This window comes from Sorex araneus, chromosome X (assembly GCF_027595985.1).
Source record: "Sorex araneus isolate mSorAra2 chromosome X, mSorAra2.pri, whole genome shotgun sequence".
Classification (NCBI taxonomy): domain Eukaryota; kingdom Metazoa; phylum Chordata; class Mammalia; order Eulipotyphla; family Soricidae; genus Sorex; species Sorex araneus.
In genome coordinates, this window is record NC_073313.1 from 32,498,848 (window position 1) to 32,522,360 (window position 23,513).

The window sequence follows — 23,513 nt, forward strand, 5'->3', positions numbered from 1 at the left end:
AGGTGTTTTAAAATATGTTTTGTTGCTTTTTAATTTACAGCTAACATTGTTATGTTTATCACTGGAGGAAGAAATTTGGCATGCAAAACTGAGAAGAGTGGATGAAAAACCAATTCACAGATTATTATATCTGATCCCTTCGTAAATTGTGGTGCATAGTACCAAAGCAAAGTATGAATGTAAACAACTCAATGAAGCTACTTATTTTATTTAAAGATTTTTCAAGTTGTTTAGTGACTATAATTCATTCAATTATACTTGCCAGATTTTTAATTTTGTTTCTGTATATTACTCCTCTTTAAATTTTGGCATTTTTCAATACCTACAGTAATTTGTTTCCTTGATCAAACTTACTAGGAAGTGTAGTACTCAGTGAGATAGAAATGCTGCCTCAAAATGGATGGAAAATGGGTCTAGGAGAATGAAGAGATGTGTCGAAAAACACTGTATGAAAACTCACCCCCTTCTTACCTTCTGTTTACCGATGGTCTCATTGATGTCTTCAACATCACCGACCATCACTCTGTGTGATTTTAAAACTCGTTCTAGCAGAGACAGCCAGTCAGTGAGTTCTGCCCAAACCCGGTTGAAATCTGCCAATGCAGGTACCTCCAACATCAAGGAAGATGGCATTTCTAGTTTGGAGATGGCAGTTTCTTTGGTAACCACAGGCTGCGTCACCAGAGTAACAGTCTGTCTCGGAGCTAAATATTTTTTTTGGAAAAGGAAAAAAAAGAAAAATTAGAAACAGAAGCCTAAGCCTCTTTCAATTCCAATAACCATAATTCAACTTAACAAGAAGGGCAATGATTTGAGCTAAAGTTTTATTTTTATTGCTTTTTTTCTGAAAACTCAGATACTTTGTAGAGTAAAACATAACCGGAAAATGCAAAGACTAAACTTTTCAATAATCTAAAATGAACAGTGTTTAAAGTGATTTTGTTATTATTTTTGTTGGATATTTTAAATACTTATACACAGTTATATATGTACATATTGTGGAATTGGTAAATTAAAAAAATAGTTCAGGCTTTACCAGGTGTTACATCTTTTACTTAAAAGGAAAGAGCAAAAGTAAAGAATAGAAAAGGTCTTATTTCTGACTTATAATTTATTTGAATAGGAAGTAAACTACTTTGGAAGTAGGCCAGAGGGAAATCAAACAAATGAAAAATTCTTGAATTAGCTCTATAGTTTAAACTGGGAAAAGTTATCATATTTCCCCCTTTCTTCTAGACTATTTAATAAGATGGTTAATAGTGGAGTAAACCCATGCTACATTATTTTTTGAAAATCAAAGTAACATTTTTATATCCCTTTATAAACACTGTTACAAGGACATTGAAAAAACATCAATGAATATGTATAGCATTGAGCAGCTTACTCTAAAAAGCCTCTGGTAACGAGGATTAGGATATAAAGTTTTAGAGTAAAAGTACTTGGTAGAGAATCTTCCTCTCTGCCTCAGGATCTTTATGATCTTGGTTAAATTACTTAACCTCTCACCAAGTTTTGTCTTTCTCCACAGCAAAGAGGGGCTAATAATAACTGCTGTAGGGCAGTTGTGTCGATATAATGATTAATACAAGAAAAGTGCTTTGCTTAACGTCAAAAATGACACTATTAGCAAACTAGCAGAAAACTCTTAATGTTAGAAATGACTATTTGACAAAATCCTATTAAATAAGAAACAGCAATGGACAGATAATTCCCAACTATAGAAGGGGAATATAATCAAAGGTCTCTATAAGGCTCTATATTTACTGAAGGGTGCTAAACTCCCGTGTATAGACTTTTAGTAAATTCCAACAATTAACTGGATTATTCAAGCCGAGAAGGGCAAAATGCATAACCGTGGATATGGGCAATGGACCCTGGAGCCTCGTATATCAAGATGAATACTTGTAAAGAAATATTGGGTTTCATGTCCCAAAAGGGAAGCATTAAAAGTAAGCCACAGAAGATATAATCTCATCTCTATAGAATATTTGAGAGCCATATAAAACAAGACAATTATTCTAGAAACACGTGAAAAATGTGCCATGCTGCTATTCTGTTCTGAAGTAGCCATAAATTTCTTTTCAAGATTGTATCATATTCCTTATTTTGTATCTCAAAAACCCAATTTGAATAAATTTATAAATTAAGATGCTTTAAGAAAATTAAATTTGGAGAAATTAAATAAAAAAGCTAAAAAGAGGGGCTGGAGCGATATCACAGCGGGTAGGGTGTTTACCTTGCACACAGTCGACCCAGGTTCTACTCCCAGCATCCCATATGGTCCCCCAAGCACTGCCAGGAGTAATTACTGGGTGCAGAGCCAGGAGTAACCTCTGTGTATAGCCGGGTGTGACCCAAAAACAGAAAAAAAAGCTAAAAAGAGAAAATTATACAAAAAATGTTGTCTTTCATAGGCAAAGTTGATAAGAGGGATGGATAAATGCCTCTTGTTTCGCTATACTTTCAAGAATCAAAAATATATTCCTACAAATGGAAGAGATCATCTTACACAAAGCAGAAATGAGTTGGAATGATATGCACGAAAAGCATGTAAACATGTAGTAGCATTGTAAACCATAGAGTCTCAATTAAAATTTCTTTTATAAAAATCTAAATGAAAAAGAGTGAAGTGTTAGAATTTTAAAAATGCTAAGAACTATCAAGTGAAAGACAATAAGTGAGGAGATTTAAAAACAGATTTTTTGGTTAAACTAACTGCTCAGAGTATATTTCAAGAAGGAATACAGAAAGAAAAGGCACAGTCTGTGATTCAACAGTTAAAATAGGAGAAAGTATGATAGCCAACAAGTTCTAGAAATCTTAAGAGGGGTTCAAATGAGTAGCTGAATCCCAGGAAAGGATTTAAGGGGCAAGAATTAAAAAAAAACTGACATTAAAATATCAATCTAGGGTCCAGGGTAATAGTACAGTGGGTAGGGTATTTGCCTTGCATGCAGATGACCTAAGTCTGATCTCCGTAATCCCATATGGTGTCTCAAGCCTGCCAGGAGTGATCCCTGAGTACTGTTTGGTGTATACTCCTCCACCCCAAACTAAAATATCAATCTAAAAACTAGCTTCATAAAGCCTAACTGATGAGAAATTGTGAATCGATTCCAATTGTTCTAAAAATGAATAAAAATATAAGAGTCAATATATAATAGTTTATAAGAAGTAAATGACTTTTGAGAAGTTTGCGATAATGCTTTCTTTTAAAACTTGACCTACTGAAAGTTTGGCCTTCTAAAGAGAGCACAAATAGATATTTTTTCTCCAAATTTACTTTTGCCCAACAAGCAAATGATAAATGAAGTAGAAATGATCATGTCACCATAAATTTCAATGCAGTGCAGAATGAGAATGCCGAGAATTATTTGAATTTAATGGACAGATCAATATTTTCTGAATTCACATTTTAGAAAAGGTCTCATCAAAAGTAATTTCAGGACCAGACAATTAAGAACAAAGAATTATTCAAAATGATTAAAAGTACTCAATTTTTATTTAAAAAAATGACATTAGGGTGACCAAATCACAGAATTCTCCAGTGATGAAAAAGGAAGAGGTAACACCAAAAACAATCAGTTAAAACAGATTTAGACAGTAGGGAGTATAAGTAATACGTCTGTCTCTACCATACATGAACAGATGAGTTAACTGGGCTTATGGATCAATTAGGTGATTCACCAGTGATCTTCTGTGCCTTCCATCATTTACCATTCAAAACCATCTCTACATGGGTGGGACAAGACTACACATAACTTCAAGAAAGAGGTTATACCATGCTCACCAAACTGAAATTCCCCAAGTGTCAGTTTCCACCTGCATAATGGGACAAATAATAACAGTCCCAAAGATGTTTTAAATTAAAGTGTGTAAAAGTTGCCTCCTATTATTCTGACAATTATTAGGTACACTATTGGGTTTTGCCCTACTATAATTCCTGCTTCTCTGACACTGTTTAATGACTATCCACTTTCTAAGTTAATATAAGATTCTTTTTTATTTGCTTTTTGGGTCATACTGGGCAATGTACTGGGGTCATTCCTGGCTCTGCACTCAGGAATTACCCCTGTAGTGCTCAGGGGACCATATGGGATGCTGGGAATTGAACCCGGGTCGGCCGCATGCAAGGCAAACACCCTCCCCGCTATGCTATCACTCCAGCCCCTCATATAAGACTCTTATCTGTGTTCTTTGATGCAGATTTAACACTCCAGCCTCATCCTCTTCCATTCTTCCCGTGGTCCCACACACCTCCGTCTCTATCCAGAACTCTCCATTTAGCACAGGCCACTTCACACTTCTGTCCTTCCATATGCTCTATCAATTTTCTCAGAATTATTCTTTCCTTCTTTCCCAGACAAATGTCTTATATTACTGTGTTTGGGGAGGACTAGAATAACTTCATAGCTAAAAAGTCTCCATGAGGCAAACAATTGCACTGCTTTTTTTAGTGCATAAACTCTTTGAATTCCTGAACATCTTTACAACCGAAATCTGGTCATCATTCAGGAGAACAATCTCTTGTACCATCGCTTTTGTTTGTTTGTGTTTTGTGGTTAGAGGGTAGCTATAGTAATAGAGAGTTAGAGTTTAAAATCAGAAACTGGGTCTCTGAGAATTGAGAAAAAAGCTAAACAAATAAGAGGCTAATCTCCATCTACTTTCCACAGTTTTACTAGGGTTGATTCTATCTAGAATATTTTTCAGCGTATTTTTTTCCTGAAAATTGCAACACAGTCCATGGATGCATGTACTATTTTCTTTGTATTAAGCCCAATGTTTCAAGGTATATTTTGAGAATATAAGAATATTTATTATTTCATCATGCTTATCAATCTCATACTGCATCTGACACTCCAAAAGCATTGATTTTAAAAAGATTTTTAATTGTTTATTTTTTTAATTACTGCCATTTAGGTAAACTGTTTTTAATGGTATTAACATTTATGATTCTTAAAATTTATTTATTATTTTGGCTTTGGGGCCAAACCTGGCAATACTCAGCGGTTACTCCTGGCAGTGCTCCGGGGATGATAGGAAAGGCCTGAGGATTGAACCCAGATCAGACAAGAGCAAGGCAAGTGCCCTTCCTACTCACTGTACTCTGGCACAACTTTCATTATTTTAACATAGTTTCTGCGTCTTCACCAGCACCAAAGTACCCAAGACCACCACTATCTCTGTGCTTTTCTTTTATTTTTTTTGTTTTTTTTGTTTGTTTTTTGGTTTTTGGGTCACACCTGGCGATGCACAGGGGTTACTCCTGGCTCTGCACTCAGGAATTACTCCTGGCGGTGCTCAGGGGACCATATGGGATGCTGGGATTTGAACCCGGGTCGGCCGCGTGCAAGGCAAACGCCCTACCGCTATGCTATCACTCCAGCCCCTGTGCTTTTCTTTTATATTTAAACAAATGAGGATCTTTCTTTTATTACATCTTGTTAGTAGAAGCCTAAGCAAAATACCTCCTAAGTTAATGTGTGGGCTGGTAAACTATGGAAGGGTTCAAGTGATTTTTCCAGGAATAGCATTTCTAGGCAACAGAACTTTGACTCTAACTCTTGAGCATGGCTATGTAGTCATTTCAAAGAAGTTTTACATTCACTCCATAATTTGGAAGTTGGAAACATGATTTTTCATGTTTTTAACTTTTATGTTATACCATGGTATACAGTAATCCTGATCCAATGAGATATTAGGATATGGAAGGTACTCTACAGAATTTTAGACATGACAAACTGGATGGGTTGACATGCTCTTCTCACAAAGGAACATGGGAAACAGTTTTCCTTCAAGCAGGTACAGGATCCCTTTCTCCATGACCCCATGACTTGACATCTCCATGACTCAGTATCTACAGAGTGTGATCTACTAGCTGGATCAGCTACAACCCGTTGCTTCAGGACACCATCTAGGAAAACAAATGAATTATTCCTAAAAATGATTTTCCTAGATCTCAGTTTCTCTCACCTTTTTGAAAATAAGGCTATTTCACTTAAGTTTGCTGAAGAAGAATTTTTACTGCGTAAGGTCAGGGGAGAAAGTAATCCTTACAGAGTCACATTATAATTATCCCTTCAGCAATAAACACTTCTTTTTTTTCCAGATATTGCTAGTACAACAAAGAAATTTATCATATACATTTATGTGTATATATAGTCTAATTGATGACAGTGATTTGTTTCTCAAGCGTTCATTAGACATTAAAATGATCCTACTAAAAATTGCATACTTCTGTAGCTAAGCATATAGAAGGTTCAAGCACAAAACAGCTAAAATGATTTGAGTTTGGCACATCAGAATAATAGCATGAATAACAGTAGGTGTAATATACAGCTTTGCTCTGTGTATTTTGTTAATTAAAAGGTGTTGGCTTTAGGAGGGAACTCTCCTTTTTTCAAAAGTGTTTGAAGAACATCTCTCTAGTCTAAAATTTTAATTGGTTTCAGGGGTACATGATTAGTCAGACTAACAGCTTTACTAAGAGCTTTAAAGGAGCTACTAAATATTTTTAAAAAACACACAATGTGTTTGGCATAATTCCTTTGAAGTATTCACACGTGGTTCTTCTGTAATTCACAGGTCTCCTTTGGTTGTTAAGAAAGCAAGAATGCAATCACTTTTTCAAGCTTTGTTGTATGAATGTGGGTAATTTTGTTTTCTTTACTATTATATTTGAGAAATCAGTCAACTGATTATATGACAAATGACTGGACTTATACTAGAAAAAAACTGTCTGAAATGTACCATTATGTGTATGTGGTCAGATTGCATTACTATTTTACACTGTGAGTGGCAGGAAAGATTACTTAGCTACTTTCAAATCACCACTAGATAAAGTAATCGATTTCCACGAAACACTGGGGAATATGTTAAAATTTTGAGTCTTTGAAAGGATAGCATGACATTAATGAAATATGTAAGAATTAGAGAGCACTTCTTAAGCAACTTATAAAACAGTCATAGGCTGTGAAGAAACATCTATCATGAAGTGGTGACAAAGGAACTCCCTTATTCTTTCTAAATATATGGAATCAGTGGGAAGAGGTAGAATATTAGAAACAAGTGTTAAGAGTACACATAAAGACATATATGTCTACATTATTTCTCTTTGCAACAACAATTGACCCAACTTTCATAAATTATTCATATCTTATCATAAGGGCATGTACTATGCATATGAAAGACCTAGAGAACTGGAACTAAATGATTCATAACCATCAAATGCATACCTTTATATTAGGGGTAAACCTATAAAATTTGGGGAAAATAGATATGTAGTTCTCAGTGATGCTACATTTTCCTTTTTAATTGATTCACTTTTTAAAATATTCAATCACTTTTTAATAGAGTCATTTATGCTATTAAAAATACAATCCATGTAAGAAATACCTGCTGTTACTGGGAATAAAGAGTTCTTACCACAATTAGATCCACCATCGTTTACAGTTTCCTCTGGGTAAAGCAGAGTTATTGATAGCCACCATTTTGCTTAATTGTAATTAAGCAATTTTCTATTAAGGTAGTAATTCCATTTTACCAATAGGCAAAGTAACATACTCAGGATCTCTCATTAACAAGTGATAATGGCAGGATAAAGTGCAGAACCACTACATGCATTCCAGAGAGTAGTTTGAATATCAGAATATGTCCCACTCCAAATGCAAGTACTAGTTATTTTTCGAATTGTTCTGACTCCAGGAGTTATAGTTTACAACATCTATTCGTCACAAAATACATTTAAATTCATTCTCATGTGAGAAGAGATCACCTAAGACATAATAATATGGACTAGAACAATCCCATATAGGTGTCTTTTACAAGTTAAATATTATTCCTGAGGATTCTCCCTAAGGGGACTTGACCCAAACATGCACTGTCTCTTCCTTCATTTGAAGACAGAAATAACTCCTGCATTTTCAGTATTTAGTTTGCATACTCTAAGTACCCTTCTTGAAGTGAAATTATGAGTCTATGCTCAATGCAAAAGTGAAAAGATTCTCAGATTTAGTTTTAGTCATGTTTTGTCAAGGATAAGTCTTTGGTGCACGTGGTTTTATTGCATATTTTATGAGTATTCTTTGACAGAGAAACTTTCCACTTTTAAAACTCAAATACATTTTCATACATTATCAAATGTCTCTTGGGTGAATAATCAGGCTTTCCTCTTATTTACAATGTCAACTAAAACGTTCTTCCAGTTTTCTTTCTCTTTCTTCCCTTCCTCAGTCTTTTCCCCAACCACCTTTTGTTTTCTTCCTTCCAATTTCTTAAGTGAACATGTACTGTTTATAAAAGTTTCTTAGCTTTGTGTTTTGTGGTTTTGGGACCAAATTCAGTGGTGCTTAGAGCTTACTCCTGGCTCTGTGCTCAGGAATCACTCTTGACAGGGCTCAAAGGATGATATAAGGTGCCAGGGATAGAACTTGAGTAGACTGTATGCAAAGTATTTGCACAACCTGCTGTACTCTCTCCAGCCTTACATCCTTAGCTTTTTTACTGGGAATTCCCTCTTTGTGTTTTGTTGTTGTTATTGTGAGGCCACAATTGATGGAACTCAGAGATTACTCATGACTAAGTGCCTAGCAATAACTCCTGGTGATGTTTTATATTCAGTGCCAGGGGCTGAACTGGAGATGCTCACATGTAATGAAAGTGCCTTAACCCCTGTACTATCTCTTTGGCACCTAGACATTGCTTATGTATTCCAAGTTGGTGCTTTCATATATATCAAGAAGCATATAGTAAGCGAAATAGTTAAGCTTTTCTTTACGTCACTAATTGTCATGGAAATTAAAATCATAACAACAGTGATATATCATGTCATACCACAGAGACTGGCACACATCAAAAAGAACAAGAATAGCCAGTGCTGGACAGTTACGGGGACAAAGGGACTCTAATTCAGTATAGGCGGGAATGCTATTGACACAGTCTTCTTGGAAAACAATATGGGCATTCCTCAAAACACTAGAAATCGAGCACCCACATGACCCAGAAATATCACTTCTGGGAATATACCCGGGGGGCCCAATATCACACAACAGAAAAACCCAATAAGCAATGTCTTTGGCATAAATTTATCTTCAGTGAACACACAGATATGCAAAGGAATATGTGGAGAACGCAATAATCAAGAAACAGGTAGCCCACTGCAAAATATAATTAACCACTAATGATGAAAAGCATGTTATTGATGAAGCATCATTATCAATTCCAAAATAGCTACCAGAATAAAATCCATTCAATAATGTACCAGCTAAAGATCACCACATCAATATTTTTGCTTAAAATTTACTGCTAGTCTAACAGAAAAAAATCTCCTTAAAACTTAGTGAATTAACATTTCCAATATCTTGAATTGTTAGTTTATTGCTTATTTGTGAGGTTTTGTTATTTTGCTTTCATTTTTCATGTTCAGGAGATACAACCCAGAGTCTCAGACATGTAAGGCATATGCTTTATCACTGAACTACAAATTTTGCTGGCTGTTATAAAATTTATTTTATTGTAGTTGAAGTTAACATGGTTACAATAGTATTAAAGTTTCTGTTTAATTTACTGTAAGTTACTGTATCTCCAATAACAGATGTTACTACATCTCCAATAGCACCAAGGTGTCAAAGACTCTCCACCAAGTAATACCCTTATATTACTTCCACCTCTTCCTTCTTCAATGCTTCCACCTACTTCTCATGACCTCAGTTCGAACCTCAAAAGTTTTGTTCCCTATAAGTACTGAATACCACAAAACATGATGCACTATAGCCAAGATCTGGAAACAATGCAAGTATCCAAAAGCAGATGAATGGGGAAGAAATTGTGGCATGTATATATAATTAAATACATTTCTGTGAGAAAGGATTCAAACTCGTATCTTCTTATGCAACATGGTGGAAGCTAACGGAGGTCCTGATTAGTGAAGTTGGTCAGAGAAAGGAGAACAGATACACAATGGTCTCTGTCATATACAGTAAAGAAACATGCAAGGGAATTAACAGTACAAATTTAATTTTCTTAGTGTTCCTCCAACTTTAGTACTGAGACAAAATTTTGTAGTTAAGCATGAGCTAAAGCAGGCAAGTTACATTCTCTGCAGAATTCTGTAAAAGGAGTCCCTTATTTGTCTGGGTGTACTACAATCTTACCCTGAATAGCAAAATAAATTGCAGTGAGTTTATAAAGTTGTTACACTTCTAACATACTGTGACAAATCTCAGCTACAAGATGTTTGAGGTAAGTATTGGATTCATCTCTTGCTTCCTGACCAAATCCAGTGCAGTATCTGAGAAAGAGTAGGGTCTCATTCAACATTTTTTGTTGTTATCAAAATTAGAATGAGATAAAATGTATAGGGATATTTTAAGGTTCCACTTGCCTATGTGGAGAGGAAGAGTTTTAATCAATCAGGTTTCATCAGGTAGAATAAAAACAGATAATATCATTAGATCCAGAATAAATGAAGTAGCATTAAGTGGTCATAAAATGTTGACTCTTCTGATCCAAACTCATTCTGGCACCTTATGTGTGCACTGAAGTTGAAACCATTTAAAATACAATTTTAATAATTATTTCCTTTGATTCTTCACTACAGTATTCTGACATACCCAGGAAATATCTCCTAGCTGCCAATTTTTAGGAGAGGAAACTAGGAGTTGGAAAAATTAAAATATCGCTGTAAGATCAAAATCAGCCAATTAGATGGTAGGCTCCAACTAATCCATGTTTTAAGAAAGAAGACTCCTGAGTTTAGTCATGAGACCGGTCTCCAACATATCCTATCAGATTGATTGGCTGAGGCCAAAGGCACAACTGTATTGTGTCACGTCTCCTCCTAGTTCCAGTACATTCCTGCAGACAAAGCTAACAGGAACACTTCTTAATTACGTATCTGTATGAAATTTTCATCTTAGAGACTGATTCCAAGAAATTTAAGAAATTGTCTCGAAAATGACCAACTGAACATGCAGAGGATTGGTGACAAAGCTGCTGACCATGGACTCATAAAATATAAGTTGTGTGCCTTTTTGGTTGTACTTGAGTTTTCAATTTATCCTTTGAGTAGCTGTTTGTTAAATGGAATTTGAATGTATTCTATAACTAAAACATCAAAGAGCTTGACACAATTTCAAGACTGAATCCCTGAACTCTGTCTCTTTAATGACATTGGAAATGCAACTGTTATCTTGTGCTAGTTTTAAGTGACTGTGCTGGGCTAAACTTGGCTTTCAAAGTTCTGGGTCAGTAAACACCTTATGTACTACAGTAATGGCAAGCACATTAACTGAAGTAGTGAAACTAGCTACATCAAAATCAATTCATGTTTTCATTTAACTTGTAGAAAAGCACAACATGCACGCCAGTGCAAAAACTTCCAACTATACAACTGGAACCAAAGTTAAAGGTGGAAAATAAGTAAAAATAAGATAGGTAAAATTACTTGTTCCAAGAGAAAATTAAGATGACGATTTTTCTTTCTTTAAATCATGCCTAAAGAAATACCTCAAATTCATTTTCAGAGTAGGAGACGTAATCATAAAAACTATATTGCATTATTACTTAATGGCTACAAGTCATCCTATTAAAATGATGTTTCCTCATATACCCTGCTCGTGGATAGGGAGAATCAATGTTGTCAAAATGGCAATACTCCCTAAAGCATTATACAGATTCAATGCGATCCCTATAAGTATACCCATGACATTCTTCAAAGAAATGGATCAAGCAATCCTAAAATTCATATGGAATAACAAACGTCCAAGGATAGCTAAAACAATTCTTGGGAAAAAGATGATGGGAGGCATCACCATCCCCAACCTCAAACTTTACTACAAAGCAGTAACAATTAAAACAGCATGGTACTGGAACAAAGGCAGAGCCGTAGACCAATGGAACAGGGTGGAATATCCCTACACACAACCCCAAATGTATGACCATCTAATCTTTGATAAGGGAGCAAGAGATGTGAAGTGGAGCAAGGAAAGCCTCTTTAACAAATGGTGCTGGCACAACTGGACAACCACATGCAAAAAAATGGGTTTAGACCTTGACCTGACACCATGCACAAAAGTCACATCAAAATGGATTAAAGACCTCAACATTAGACCACAAACCATAAGGTACATTGAAGACAAGGTCGGCGAAACCCTCCACGATATTGAAGATAAAGGTATCTTCAAAGGTGACACGGAACTAAGCAATCTAGTAAAAACAGAGATCAACAAATGGGACTACATTAAACTAAAAAGCTTCTGCACCGCAAGAGATACAGTGACCAGAATACAAAGACTATCCACAGAATGGGAAAGGATATTTACACAATACCCATCAGATAAGGGGTTGATATCAATGATATATAAAGCACTGGTTGAACTCTACAAGAAGAAAACATCCAACCCCATCAAAAAATGGGGCGAAGAAATGAACAGAAACTTTACCAAGGAAGAAATACGAATGGCCAAAAGGCACATGAAAAAGTGCTCTGCATCACTAATCATCAGAGAGATGCAGATCAAAACAACTTTGAGATACCACCTCACACCACAGAGACTAGCACACATCCAAAAGAACAAAAGCAACCGCTGTTGGAGAGGATGTGGGGAGAAAGGGACCCTTCTTCACTGCTGGTGGGAATGCCGACTGGTTCAGCCCTTCTGGAAAACAATTTGGACGACTCTCAAAAAATTAGATATTGAATTCCCATTTGACCCAGCAATACCACTGCTGGGAATATATCCCAGAGAGGCAAAAAAGTACAATCGAAACAACATCTGCACATGTATGTTCATCGCAGCACTGTTTACAATAGCCAGAATCTGGAAAAAACCCGAATGCCCCAGAACGGATGACTGGTTGAGGAAACTTTGGTACATCTATACAATGGAATACTATGCAGCTGTTAGAAAAAAGGAGGTCAAGAATTTTGTAGTCAAGTGGATGGGCATGAAAAGTTTCATGCTGAGTGAAATGAGTCAGAAAGAGAGAGACAGACATAGAAAGATTGCACTCATCTATGGTATATAGAATAACAGAGTGGGAGACTAACACCCAAGAACTGTAGAAAAAAGTACCAGGAGGTTGACTCCATGGCTTCGAGGCTGGCCTCACGTTCCGGGGAAAGGTCAACTCAGAGAAGCGATCACCAACTACATTGTAGTCGAAGGCCTTGTGGGGGAAGGGAGTTGCGGGCTGAATGAGGGCTAGAGACTGAGCACAGCGGCCACTCAACACCTTTATTGCAAACCACAACAGCTAATTAGAGAGAGAAAACAGAAGGGAATGCCTTGCCACAGTGGCAGGGTGGGGTGGGGGGGAGATGGGATTGGGGATGGTGGGAGGGACACTGGGTTTACGGGTGGTGGAGAATGGGCACTGGTGAAGGGATGGGTTCCCAAACTTTGTATGAGGGAAGTATAAGCACAAAAGTGTATAAATCTGTAACTGTACCCTCACGGTGATTCTCTAATTAAAAATAAATAAATTAAAAAAAATAAAAAAATAAAAAAATAAAAATAAAAATACTATGACTTAAAAAAAATAAAATTATATTTGTATCTTTAACAAAAAAAATAAAATAAAATAAAATGATGTTTCCAGTATCTCTACTGAGAAAGCATTCATGCACATACTTGTCATTGCTTTGGACTGGAATCTTATTGTGTTAATTATTTTGATTAATGGGTCTCAAATTAAGAGTCCAAAGAGAGCTTAAGAAAGCTGTGATTGGACAGTATGTGGTTTCTGAAATAAAATATCTAACTTTATTTTTAAAAATCTGTAAATCTATATTTTTGTAGAGTTTGTTTATTATGAATCTCTTTGTCCTATGCTTAGGAACAGAAAATTTCATCAGAAGAATTCTAATATTAATTCCTTTAAAAATGCATCATATAGAAAGCTTAGTAATATCAGTATTTCCCATGCAAATATTTTATATAAAAGATTTAGAAATGCACAATTTTTATTTTAAAACATTACTTTAAAATAAAGGTTTTGAATAAAATGAATGTATATTTAAAATTCATTTTTTCCAAGTCAAAGCTAAACAGTTCACAGTAAAAAGCACTTATTTTTGTTAGAAGAAACAAATAGTTCTTAAAATTGATGTTTCCTTTGTCCAAAGGCATTTTGGAAAGAACTGAAAGAACTCTTCAGTTAAAATTACAGTTTATATTAACCCATCATTTGAATAAAAAAGAGAAAAAAAGAGGACTTTTCATTAAGTTATATGTTAAAAAATTTCTATAAAGATTTTTGCATGAAAGTAAATTACACAAAGAAATAAGTCTAATTCGAACAACATTAATGCATATACAGGGTTTCTTGAATTTGTAAAGACAAATTGACAAGTCTGTGTTCACAAGTTTAAGAAAAAATTGACTAAATTATTCATGTTTCCTTTATACTATGGTCCAAAGCGTGAAAAAAAAAAACACCTGAAACTTTAGTGCTTGCCTTTGTCCCACTTCAAAGCCATGACTGCATTACATTTCAGAAGTTAGTTTTATTAACAAATTACTCATTCTTAGGAATCTAATACAGAAGATAGACTTTTGGTGAACAATCAGAACCTGAACATCTATGCAGAAATGTCAAGTCCCAAACACAAAGCAGAGCCATTCTACTAGTTGATTCTTGATGGTTTTGTTGAATTTGATGTAAAAATGGTAGAGAACCACACGTGAACTGACACACTTAAAGCCTAGACGGATGAAACAGGTGTTCTCCCTTCCTGAAAAAGAGACCTGAGGTACACTACCACAATTGAATGACTTTAACAGGTGAAATAATAACTAAAATCAAGTGTCCTTTATTCATCAATTTTTAGGAATGATTGCATCATTTTCTTCTATCTCTTACTCACATAAATGATCAAACCAATCATTCTATTTATAAAGTACTCAGTGACTTTATTTGAATACTGCACATAAGAAATATCACATAAACTCGAAAATAGTTTCAGAAGATTGAACCTATTTAATACACCTAAAACCCCATAAATGCATCCTCAATTGTTGTTTCCTCTGAGAGAAATCATCACTAAATAATTGAGGACTAAAGAGTTGAATATTTTTCCAACCTCACCTGTTTCCTATAACAAAGGGCCAAATAAGTACCATATATCATGCCTCTGAGCTTCCCAGTCATTTATCTTTTTAATTATGCTAGTGATTTAAAAACTATGCATCATTTACTTAGTGGTCCCTTCTCTATCCCAGCTGAAATTTTGTAAGTCTAACTATATCTCACTGCGATTCATTAAAATTTTAAAATAAAAAACAAACTATGCAACAATGTATTATGAGCATACCTTTGATATTTCAAAAATATTACATGTCTCTGAATAAGAGTCATTGTCTAATATGCATACAATGAGATAGTAAAAATAAGTTTATTGTAAATACGGGAATACCTAATTTTACATGTATTATCACAGGGGCATTTCCATTACTTTAAGAAATATTTACTACAGATGAGTGGAAGAAGCATCACCTACTTGATTCATAGATGATACTTGTACTAGGTAGGACACTTGACAACTCTTTTCAGGAAGCCAGAGATATCTTGGTTATCTCCAGAGTACAATTGAGAATTTTTATCATGTTGGTAACTACCTCATGTAACTGTGATCAATATCTTTAAAACTCAGCTTAGGTTTAGCCAATCAATAGTATCATAATCATTTGCATGCATTATACTGAAAAAGAATACACCCTGAAGTTCTGAAATGCATTAGTGTTTGGAAATTAGAACAGATTAACATTGTATACAAAAGCAGTATTCTCACATTTTTATGAGCTTTTCTGACTTAGAGTAAAAGGATATAGTTGAAGCTAGTTTACTTGAACTTGACTATCCTTTGCCTTTTTATGCACTTTCATATATGCTGTAATTCCTAAGGTAAATACTCTCATGCAAATGTGTGAATGCCAACACCATGTGTCATGAGATTCGTGGGGTAGAGATGAGAAAATAAAGGTTGAGAAACATCAAAACTGTTGGCTGAATTTTTTCCAACTCAGTGAAATACTTCTTTCTGAGCTGAAAAAAATCAGGCTACAGTCTTGATGAGTTGCCTGAAATGTACTTTATTTCTCAGTCTAGCTAGTAATATTTTCATGCAATTCTCAATGTAATTTCTGTCTCAAGAAATTAAAATTGTCCAGGCTATTCCTTAAACCTAAGACATATTGGTCATGTTGTCCAATTTTTTCTATTCTTCATCAGAGATTCTCACGTATTCGAAGTCTTTGGTGACAATTCCAGCTAATCATGATTTGCCCTCTCTCTGAATTCCTAAGTCTACTGAAGTCTTCTGTAGACAATTAGTGTGTCTGAGCTCAGATTTTCTTACTCTCTGCTGATCCAATTACAACATTTTAGGAGTGACAGAAATTGAAAATGAAAATTTTAAAATCTGTTACTTCTGAGAACTGTCGTTATACTACACTGCTTCACATAGAAACATATATTCTTAAAAAATGGGTACAAAAGTCCTTGCAAACAAAAAGCATATGTGTTTGATCACTGTAGGATGTGTCTTCCCAAAAAGTATTCTGATATTTTCCCCTGAGAAGTCCAGAGTAGGTGTTTTCTAATATTGTCACTTTGACACATAGAACTAAGCTAGGCAGGTCGCGAAAGAGAACATCAACATTACTTAATTTTTTAAAATGTAGATTATCTAGATTTATAAATGTTTATAATAATGAAGAGAATTGTATTTTGTGGTATAGAAAACATCTAGATACAATGTATATTTTCACATGAACTCACTACCACCTTTCAGAAGTCACTATCACCTCATCAGAGGAATTGCCCCCCTCTTCTTGACACCCAAGGCCCTTTAGCAAGATATATAAAATCCCTTTTTGTCCCGCTTACTTTAGAATTTACAGCTATAAAAGTTCTGTAGAAATATGGTACTAAGTAATCTTCTCCTACTAATGTACCTAATGTTATTTTGTTCCTTGATTCACCCTAAAAAGAACCCAGGATATTAATGTGTGTGTTGGGTCAGGGGTGTGGTTCTGTTCTCCTGTGCCCAGCATCTGCTAGACAAACTTATGAATTAGGTCCTGATAACTGCCCAACAGATTCCCAGAACATATGATTAAGGCAAAAGCTTTATATAGTTGAATGATCCAATTATCCATTGGGGGAAATATTATCAATCACTTTGGAAATCACTATATATCATAGAATTACAGACAGCAATTTTCTATCCTTTCATTTGAAATTCTCAGGATATGATTTCAATATGTACAACTTGTGTTATGAAAAACACAGTGCATTTCTTTTTTCCAATTATATCTTACCTTATGAAGCTATTCTGCTCAACTGCACTAACATTTTTAAAAATAAGTGTTTTCAAGTTAAAGTCTATTATTAGAAATCAACATGATGATTTTATTTTCATTTTAAAAATGGAAATAAAGGTTTAATAAACAAGAAAACCTTTTAAATGTGATTTTATAGTTCAAATTTAGTCTAACAGTGAATTTCATTCAAGTATTACTACTAACTAGAGTGATCAGTAACTTTGTAAAGTGTATAACCATAGCACTGTAGCACTGTGGTCGTGTTGTTCATCGGTTTGCTCGATGGGGCACCAGTAACGTCTCCATTGTGAAACTTGTTACTGTTTTTGGCATATCAAATACACCACGGGTAACTTGCCATGCTCTGCCATGCAGGCAGGATACTTTCAGTAGCTTGCTGAGCTCTCGGAGAGGGACAGAGAAATCGAACCCGGGTCGGCTGTATGCAAGGCAAACACACTACCCGCTGTGCTATTGCTCCAGTCTGTCTGACAGTAATTAAGAGAAATATAGATGGATACAATTACATTACTTTCAAAGCTTTTATAATCATTCTTATTTTGATAAATGTGGTAATACTTTGTAACAACAGAACATTGTATTTTAGAAAATATAGTATCTGGGTTTGTATTATGTATTTGTAAAACATAGCATTTGTGTTTATATTAAGCAGGAAATACTAAAAGGTTTATTTTAGGTTCAAATATTAAAAGTAAATACAGGTTTTCACTTGATTCTGAAAAAAAAAACCTGTAATATTGTACCATCTGCTACTCTAACACAGTTGGATTGGTTTAGAGCAAACTAAAGTATGGGCTATAGTTTGAAATTGATTGAAGGTTATACTATATGTCTAAAATCTTTGGAATCATTAATAAAGCTCATTCATATCTTTTCTGGAAGACAGAGTGCAACAAAATTCAAGACTTAATAGTGATATACTACTGTTGCAGAGTTGCTGTGAAATGTTCCTAGGACCCTGAGGGGATGACTGAGAGGACAACTAAATGCTGAAAAGTAGATGTGGCCAGGGAATGCCTTGGATCCTTGCCAGGGTGAGAAATAACTCAATATCAACATTAAGCAGCAGCTGAAGAATCTTTTAATAGTTTGGGTTATTTTTCTAAATCCTCCAGTTATGCTTCGCTGATTAAATTATTAAGAACCTCTGATTTAGCTGTTTTGTATTTTAGAAGTGAGTGAAATGTTTTGAAATGATTTCCATTATTCATGGTTTCTTGTTTTTCAAAATTAACCTTATAGGATGCTGAGATAATCCCTACTTATTAGGTCTACAGAAACTGAGAAAACACTCAAAAGCAGAAAAGCTGCAAACAGGCATCATTTTCCTTGACAATATCATATTATGATGCACTAGAGCTTCTTTGCTTAGCTGAGCCATATATATTCAACTTAGTTCTGTTAAATCAGCTGTTAAAAATTAAAAGGTGGCTCCTACTAGTATTCATATTTTGGTCAAGATAAGAATTAGGCCAAGGTTGATGGAAGAACAAGATATTAAATTTACAATATGAATTTCTAACTTGTCAATGTTTAAATATTCTGAAAATATCCTTCATTGCCATTTACATTATAAAAAGCATACAGATAAGGTTGTCTTTCTTAATTTCACTAAACATATATGGACATATATTGGGCCCAATAACATGCCAGTGAAGTTATTGTTGTTAGCAACAGCATTCACCCCCAGATACCCCTAAATCCACTCAGCACTTATAGTGGTACCAAGTGCCCACAGAGGAGACTGAAAACAAGAGAATGGGTAATCTCAAAATTAAATCAAGGAGTGATACTTATTTAAAACTATCAAATTTAGACAAATACCACAGTCCCTGGTGGTAAGGTTATAGAACCATGGAAAATGGCATAATAATTAATAAATGAATAAAAGCTTGCCTAGTAAATTGATACAAACTATGTCATTGATCTAGAATGAATCAATTACAACATACATTCAAAAATTAATAGAGTGAACTGTTCTAAAGACTCATAATATCAAGAAGCAAATGCATGATATACTATAAAGTAACTTAGAAAATCATGGCTTTCTAAAGAGCACATATATTAGCAAAATTAGCATTAGCAAGGCATATATATCTAAAGGATGTTAGGTGGCAGAACCTTTCTCTCATACAGGATGACAAAGGAGTGAAAAAATCTAAAGACTGAGAACAAAAATAAAACGGGACAAGAGATATGTCTGAACAAAATACAAACCACTAAAAAGACTTAAGAGAAGGAACAGAAGGAACCAGTTTGTTTCAAGGAAACAATAGCTCTTCCATGAGCAGAAATAAAGACCAATTTCCAAAGAAACATTTTAAATTGGATTTTTCTACCATTACAATCTATTTTTAATTCTAAAACAAGAGTTTGTTGTTTTCTTATATCTTTCCTTGTGGACAGACTTATTGATTATAGTGTTGCTTTGTAGTGGGTCTCAGGTTTTTACACTTGAACTAAAACATATTGGTTAAAATTACAGTGAATTATAATAAAAAAACTATAAACCTCTCTATGCCCTTCGCCTTTTAAAATTCCCACAATACTGTTGAGCCTAGTAATCAAGGCAAACCCAATATTTCTTACATTCATACAGTTTTTGTCTAGTCTGTGAGCATTAATTTACACAGCAAATTCAGAAAGATGATGAGTTTTTTTATGGCAAACTACGAGTCAACAGGAGGTTCAGCATTCTCCACATGGAATTGTCACTCAAAAAGCTGACATTAAAATCATTGAAAAGTGGCTCTACTCTTGCCATGAGCATAATTTGTAGCAGAGTATAAGTTAGAGGAAAAATGTGTAAGGAGAACACAGCCAAGAAAAATGGGTAGACTAACACAGCTAAGATGGAAAAAATTAGCTATGGCACCTAAAGTTGATAAAATAATAATCTACATCCCAAAAGGAATAAATGCAAGATCACTGGCATGAGAGTCTTTTGATGATTTTCTGTGAGCCCACTTACTTGGTCCTGGATACTATTTGGACCCCGAAAACACAGAAATAAATATGACAGCCAGTGGTCTCATAGCATTTATGCTTTGATAGAGAAAAGATATAGGAACCACATATTCACAGTCATATTAGAGAATGCTAAAGGCAGTAAAGAAAGACAGAACTAGGTAGAAAATAAGAGAGTGAGGACATGCAAGTAAGCAGAGTCTATTAGAAAAATAGCCACTAACTTTTGAACAAGGCCTGGGCAAGATCTTCAACTGTTCTGTTTTCTTAGCATCTTTAATGATGCGGTCTAACACACAGAGGACATTACTTCATGTCTTAGGAGTTTATTCTCCCATCATCCCCATCCATTTCTTTTTACTGCCTGTATGGTCTTGGGAAATGGGGTCTGGAGAAGGTATCATGTACAGATAGTTTATTATAGTACTGATTGCTGGGAAGCAGGGATAAAGGACCAGGAGAATGTTGCAGAAGAGGTCATGTTAATATAAATAGGCATATTGTAAGGTGACTCCTATGGGCTAAGGAGGCTAGAGTCTACCCAAACCTTGCTAGAGTCCAAAGAAACAGAGAAAGCCTTCTGAAGGAAGATGGGCTCAAACCTCACTCATGAAGTTTTAGGGCTCTCAGTCCTATTAGTTATTCACAATTTATAGGTTGGATTAGCTCATAGGATTTGTGGGCTCCTGGAGACAGTGAGAGAAATCCCATGGATATAAAGTAGATAAAGGAGTCATTCCTTAACATCAACTGCTGCTATTATCATTGTTATTTATTTGAATTGAGATCCCATAGTTTACAATACTATGAATAATGGTTTGTTATGCATGTAATTCAAACTCCATCCCCATCATCAGTGTGCCCAGTACTATTTAAGGATGTTTGCACTCAGTATCAACAGCAGCAGCGGGTAAAGCCAGGGAGGGGGGTTGCAGAGCAATAGTATAGCAGGTAGGGCATTTACCTTGCATGTGTCCAACATGGGTTCAATACCTGGCATCCCATATGGTTCAAGCACAGCCAGGAGTAATTCCTGAGTGCAGAGCCAGACTAATCCCCGAACACTTCTGGGTGTAACCCAAAAACCAAAAAACAAACATACAAGAGGGGTCTGAGCCAGCATTTGTGAACGGCCCCCAGTGTATACTAAGGGAACAACTGGTGGAAATTTTGTAAATGGGGGCCCAGGGTGTAAGGGTAAGTGATCAACCAGAAGGACCACTGCCAGGGAAGTGCATGCAGGGAGGTAACACAGAAGAAAGATTGTGAAATATTGGTACAGGGCCTGTGATTCCAGACAATGACGGAGTCTGCTAAATTTTGGATCATACTTATTTGGAAGCATTTCTTTTCTCTGACATTGAGAGAATTTTTAACTTACAGATGACTACAATGAGTATATTGGACATGGAGAGTAAATTTTAAAAAATGGGTCCAAAGCAATAGTACAGTGGGGAGGGCATTTGCCTTGCATGAAGCCAATCTGGGTTCCAATTCCCAGCATCCAATATGGTTCTCTGAGCCTAGCCAGGAGTAATTCCTGAGTGCAGAGCCAGAATTAAACTCTAAGCATCTCAGGTTATGACCCATAAGGCAAAAATCAATAAATCAATAAATCAACACATCATTTAATCAACACTCTAATCAAGTAAGGGAACACTGCCAAGAACTTGGAACTCTCCACAGTTTAGCCCCCAGCAAATCTCCTCCATGCTACCACTTCCCTGACTTTCCCTCTACATTTTACCTGATACTCTGTCCAGTGCAGATTGCAGAGTCTATTTACTTTGGCTAACCCTGAAGTCATCATTAACCCTACTATTAAGTTGGGTTTATTGGTTGCTATTAAGTTTCCTTGCTCTGATAGACTTTCATAGCACCTGACTAGCTAAGCTGCCATGGATAAATTTCACTCTCCATCATTTGGATCTTTCTTTACCCATTTAAAGAGAGATTTCTGCTTTGAATTTGAGTTTCATTTCAAAATTCTTGCTATGACTGCCACCTTTCCTGATTCATTTTAGTATGGCTACCCAAGTAGGAATCTTTTGGGGTTCTAGTATATATACATTTCTGTTCATTTTATACCCATTCCCTAAGTGAGCTCCAACTTTGAAATAATAGATTTTTTTCCTGCGCATACTTATAACCCTTTTGTTGATATTTTAGCTTTAAATCATTCTTGACTAATGTGGCTAATCTATTCAATGATCTTGAAAGCATCTCAAATCAGGTACATACAAAATGTAATTCATCTTTCTGAACCCTGAAATAATTCATTCTCAGTAATTTCCACCACCATCCATCCAGTTTGTCAAGCTAGACATTTGAGTAATCTTTTGAGTTTCCCACTATATACCCATTCTATATCTAATTTCTGTTTCTGTATTTTGGGTTTCTCTTTAAATCTATCCACACCACCTCCATTAACTCTTCTATTCCCCTTGTTTCTGTCACCGTTGTTTTCTCACCTGGACACTTAGAACAGCCTCTCAATTTACCAGAATCAGGTCGATTATTAACACTTTCATCGTTGTACCTTTTCTAAACCAAAATCACAAAATCATGACACTAGCCTCTTCAAAATGCTTCAGTGGCTTTCATTTGCCCTTCAAACAAATGTGATTGATTTCTCTAATACATTTTTAAAAGCCATAAGAACTTTTACACAGTTCTGTCTTCATCCAAAACCTCTTCCATGACATAATAGACTTCACCTGCTCATATCTAATTCTATGCTTCATCTGTACTGATATTTAAAAACTATGTTTCAGGTTCATTCTTGCTTCCAACCCTTACTTATGCCAGGTTCTCATATCTAGAACACTCTTTCATTCCCCTCACCAATTTGCCTAGATCCACATGCATACATACACTTCATGTTTCATCTTTATGGCTCCTTTTCCTCTAAAGATTATTCCTTGGTACTTACCAAATACAACATTAGAGACTAAGCTATGGTTGTTCCACAATATTCCATAGCCTGGTATTTTCACTTGGACTGGAGCGTTAGCACAGCGTGTAGGGCATTTGCCTTGCGTGTGGCCAACCTGGGTTTGATTCCTCTGTCCCTCTCAAAGAATCCAGCAAGCTACTGAGAGTAAGCCACCTACATGGAAGAGCCCGGCAAGCTACCCGTGGAATATTCAATATGCCAAAAACAGTAACAACAAGTCTCACAATGGAGATATTACTGGT

The 23,513-nt window shown here is 35.4% G+C and overlaps 1 protein-coding gene across 1 annotated transcript in view; it reads right to left on the reverse strand.

The window, feature by feature from the left end:
• DMD (dystrophin) overlaps positions 1-23,513 on the reverse strand; it is a 2,715,231-nt gene that overhangs the window by 750,122 nt on the left and 1,941,596 nt on the right. The window contains exon 52 of the mRNA XM_055122927.1: positions 472-704. Within this exon, the coding sequence (XP_054978902.1) occupies positions 472-704 (233 nt within the window). The remainder of the gene's footprint in view (positions 1-471; positions 705-23,513) is intronic.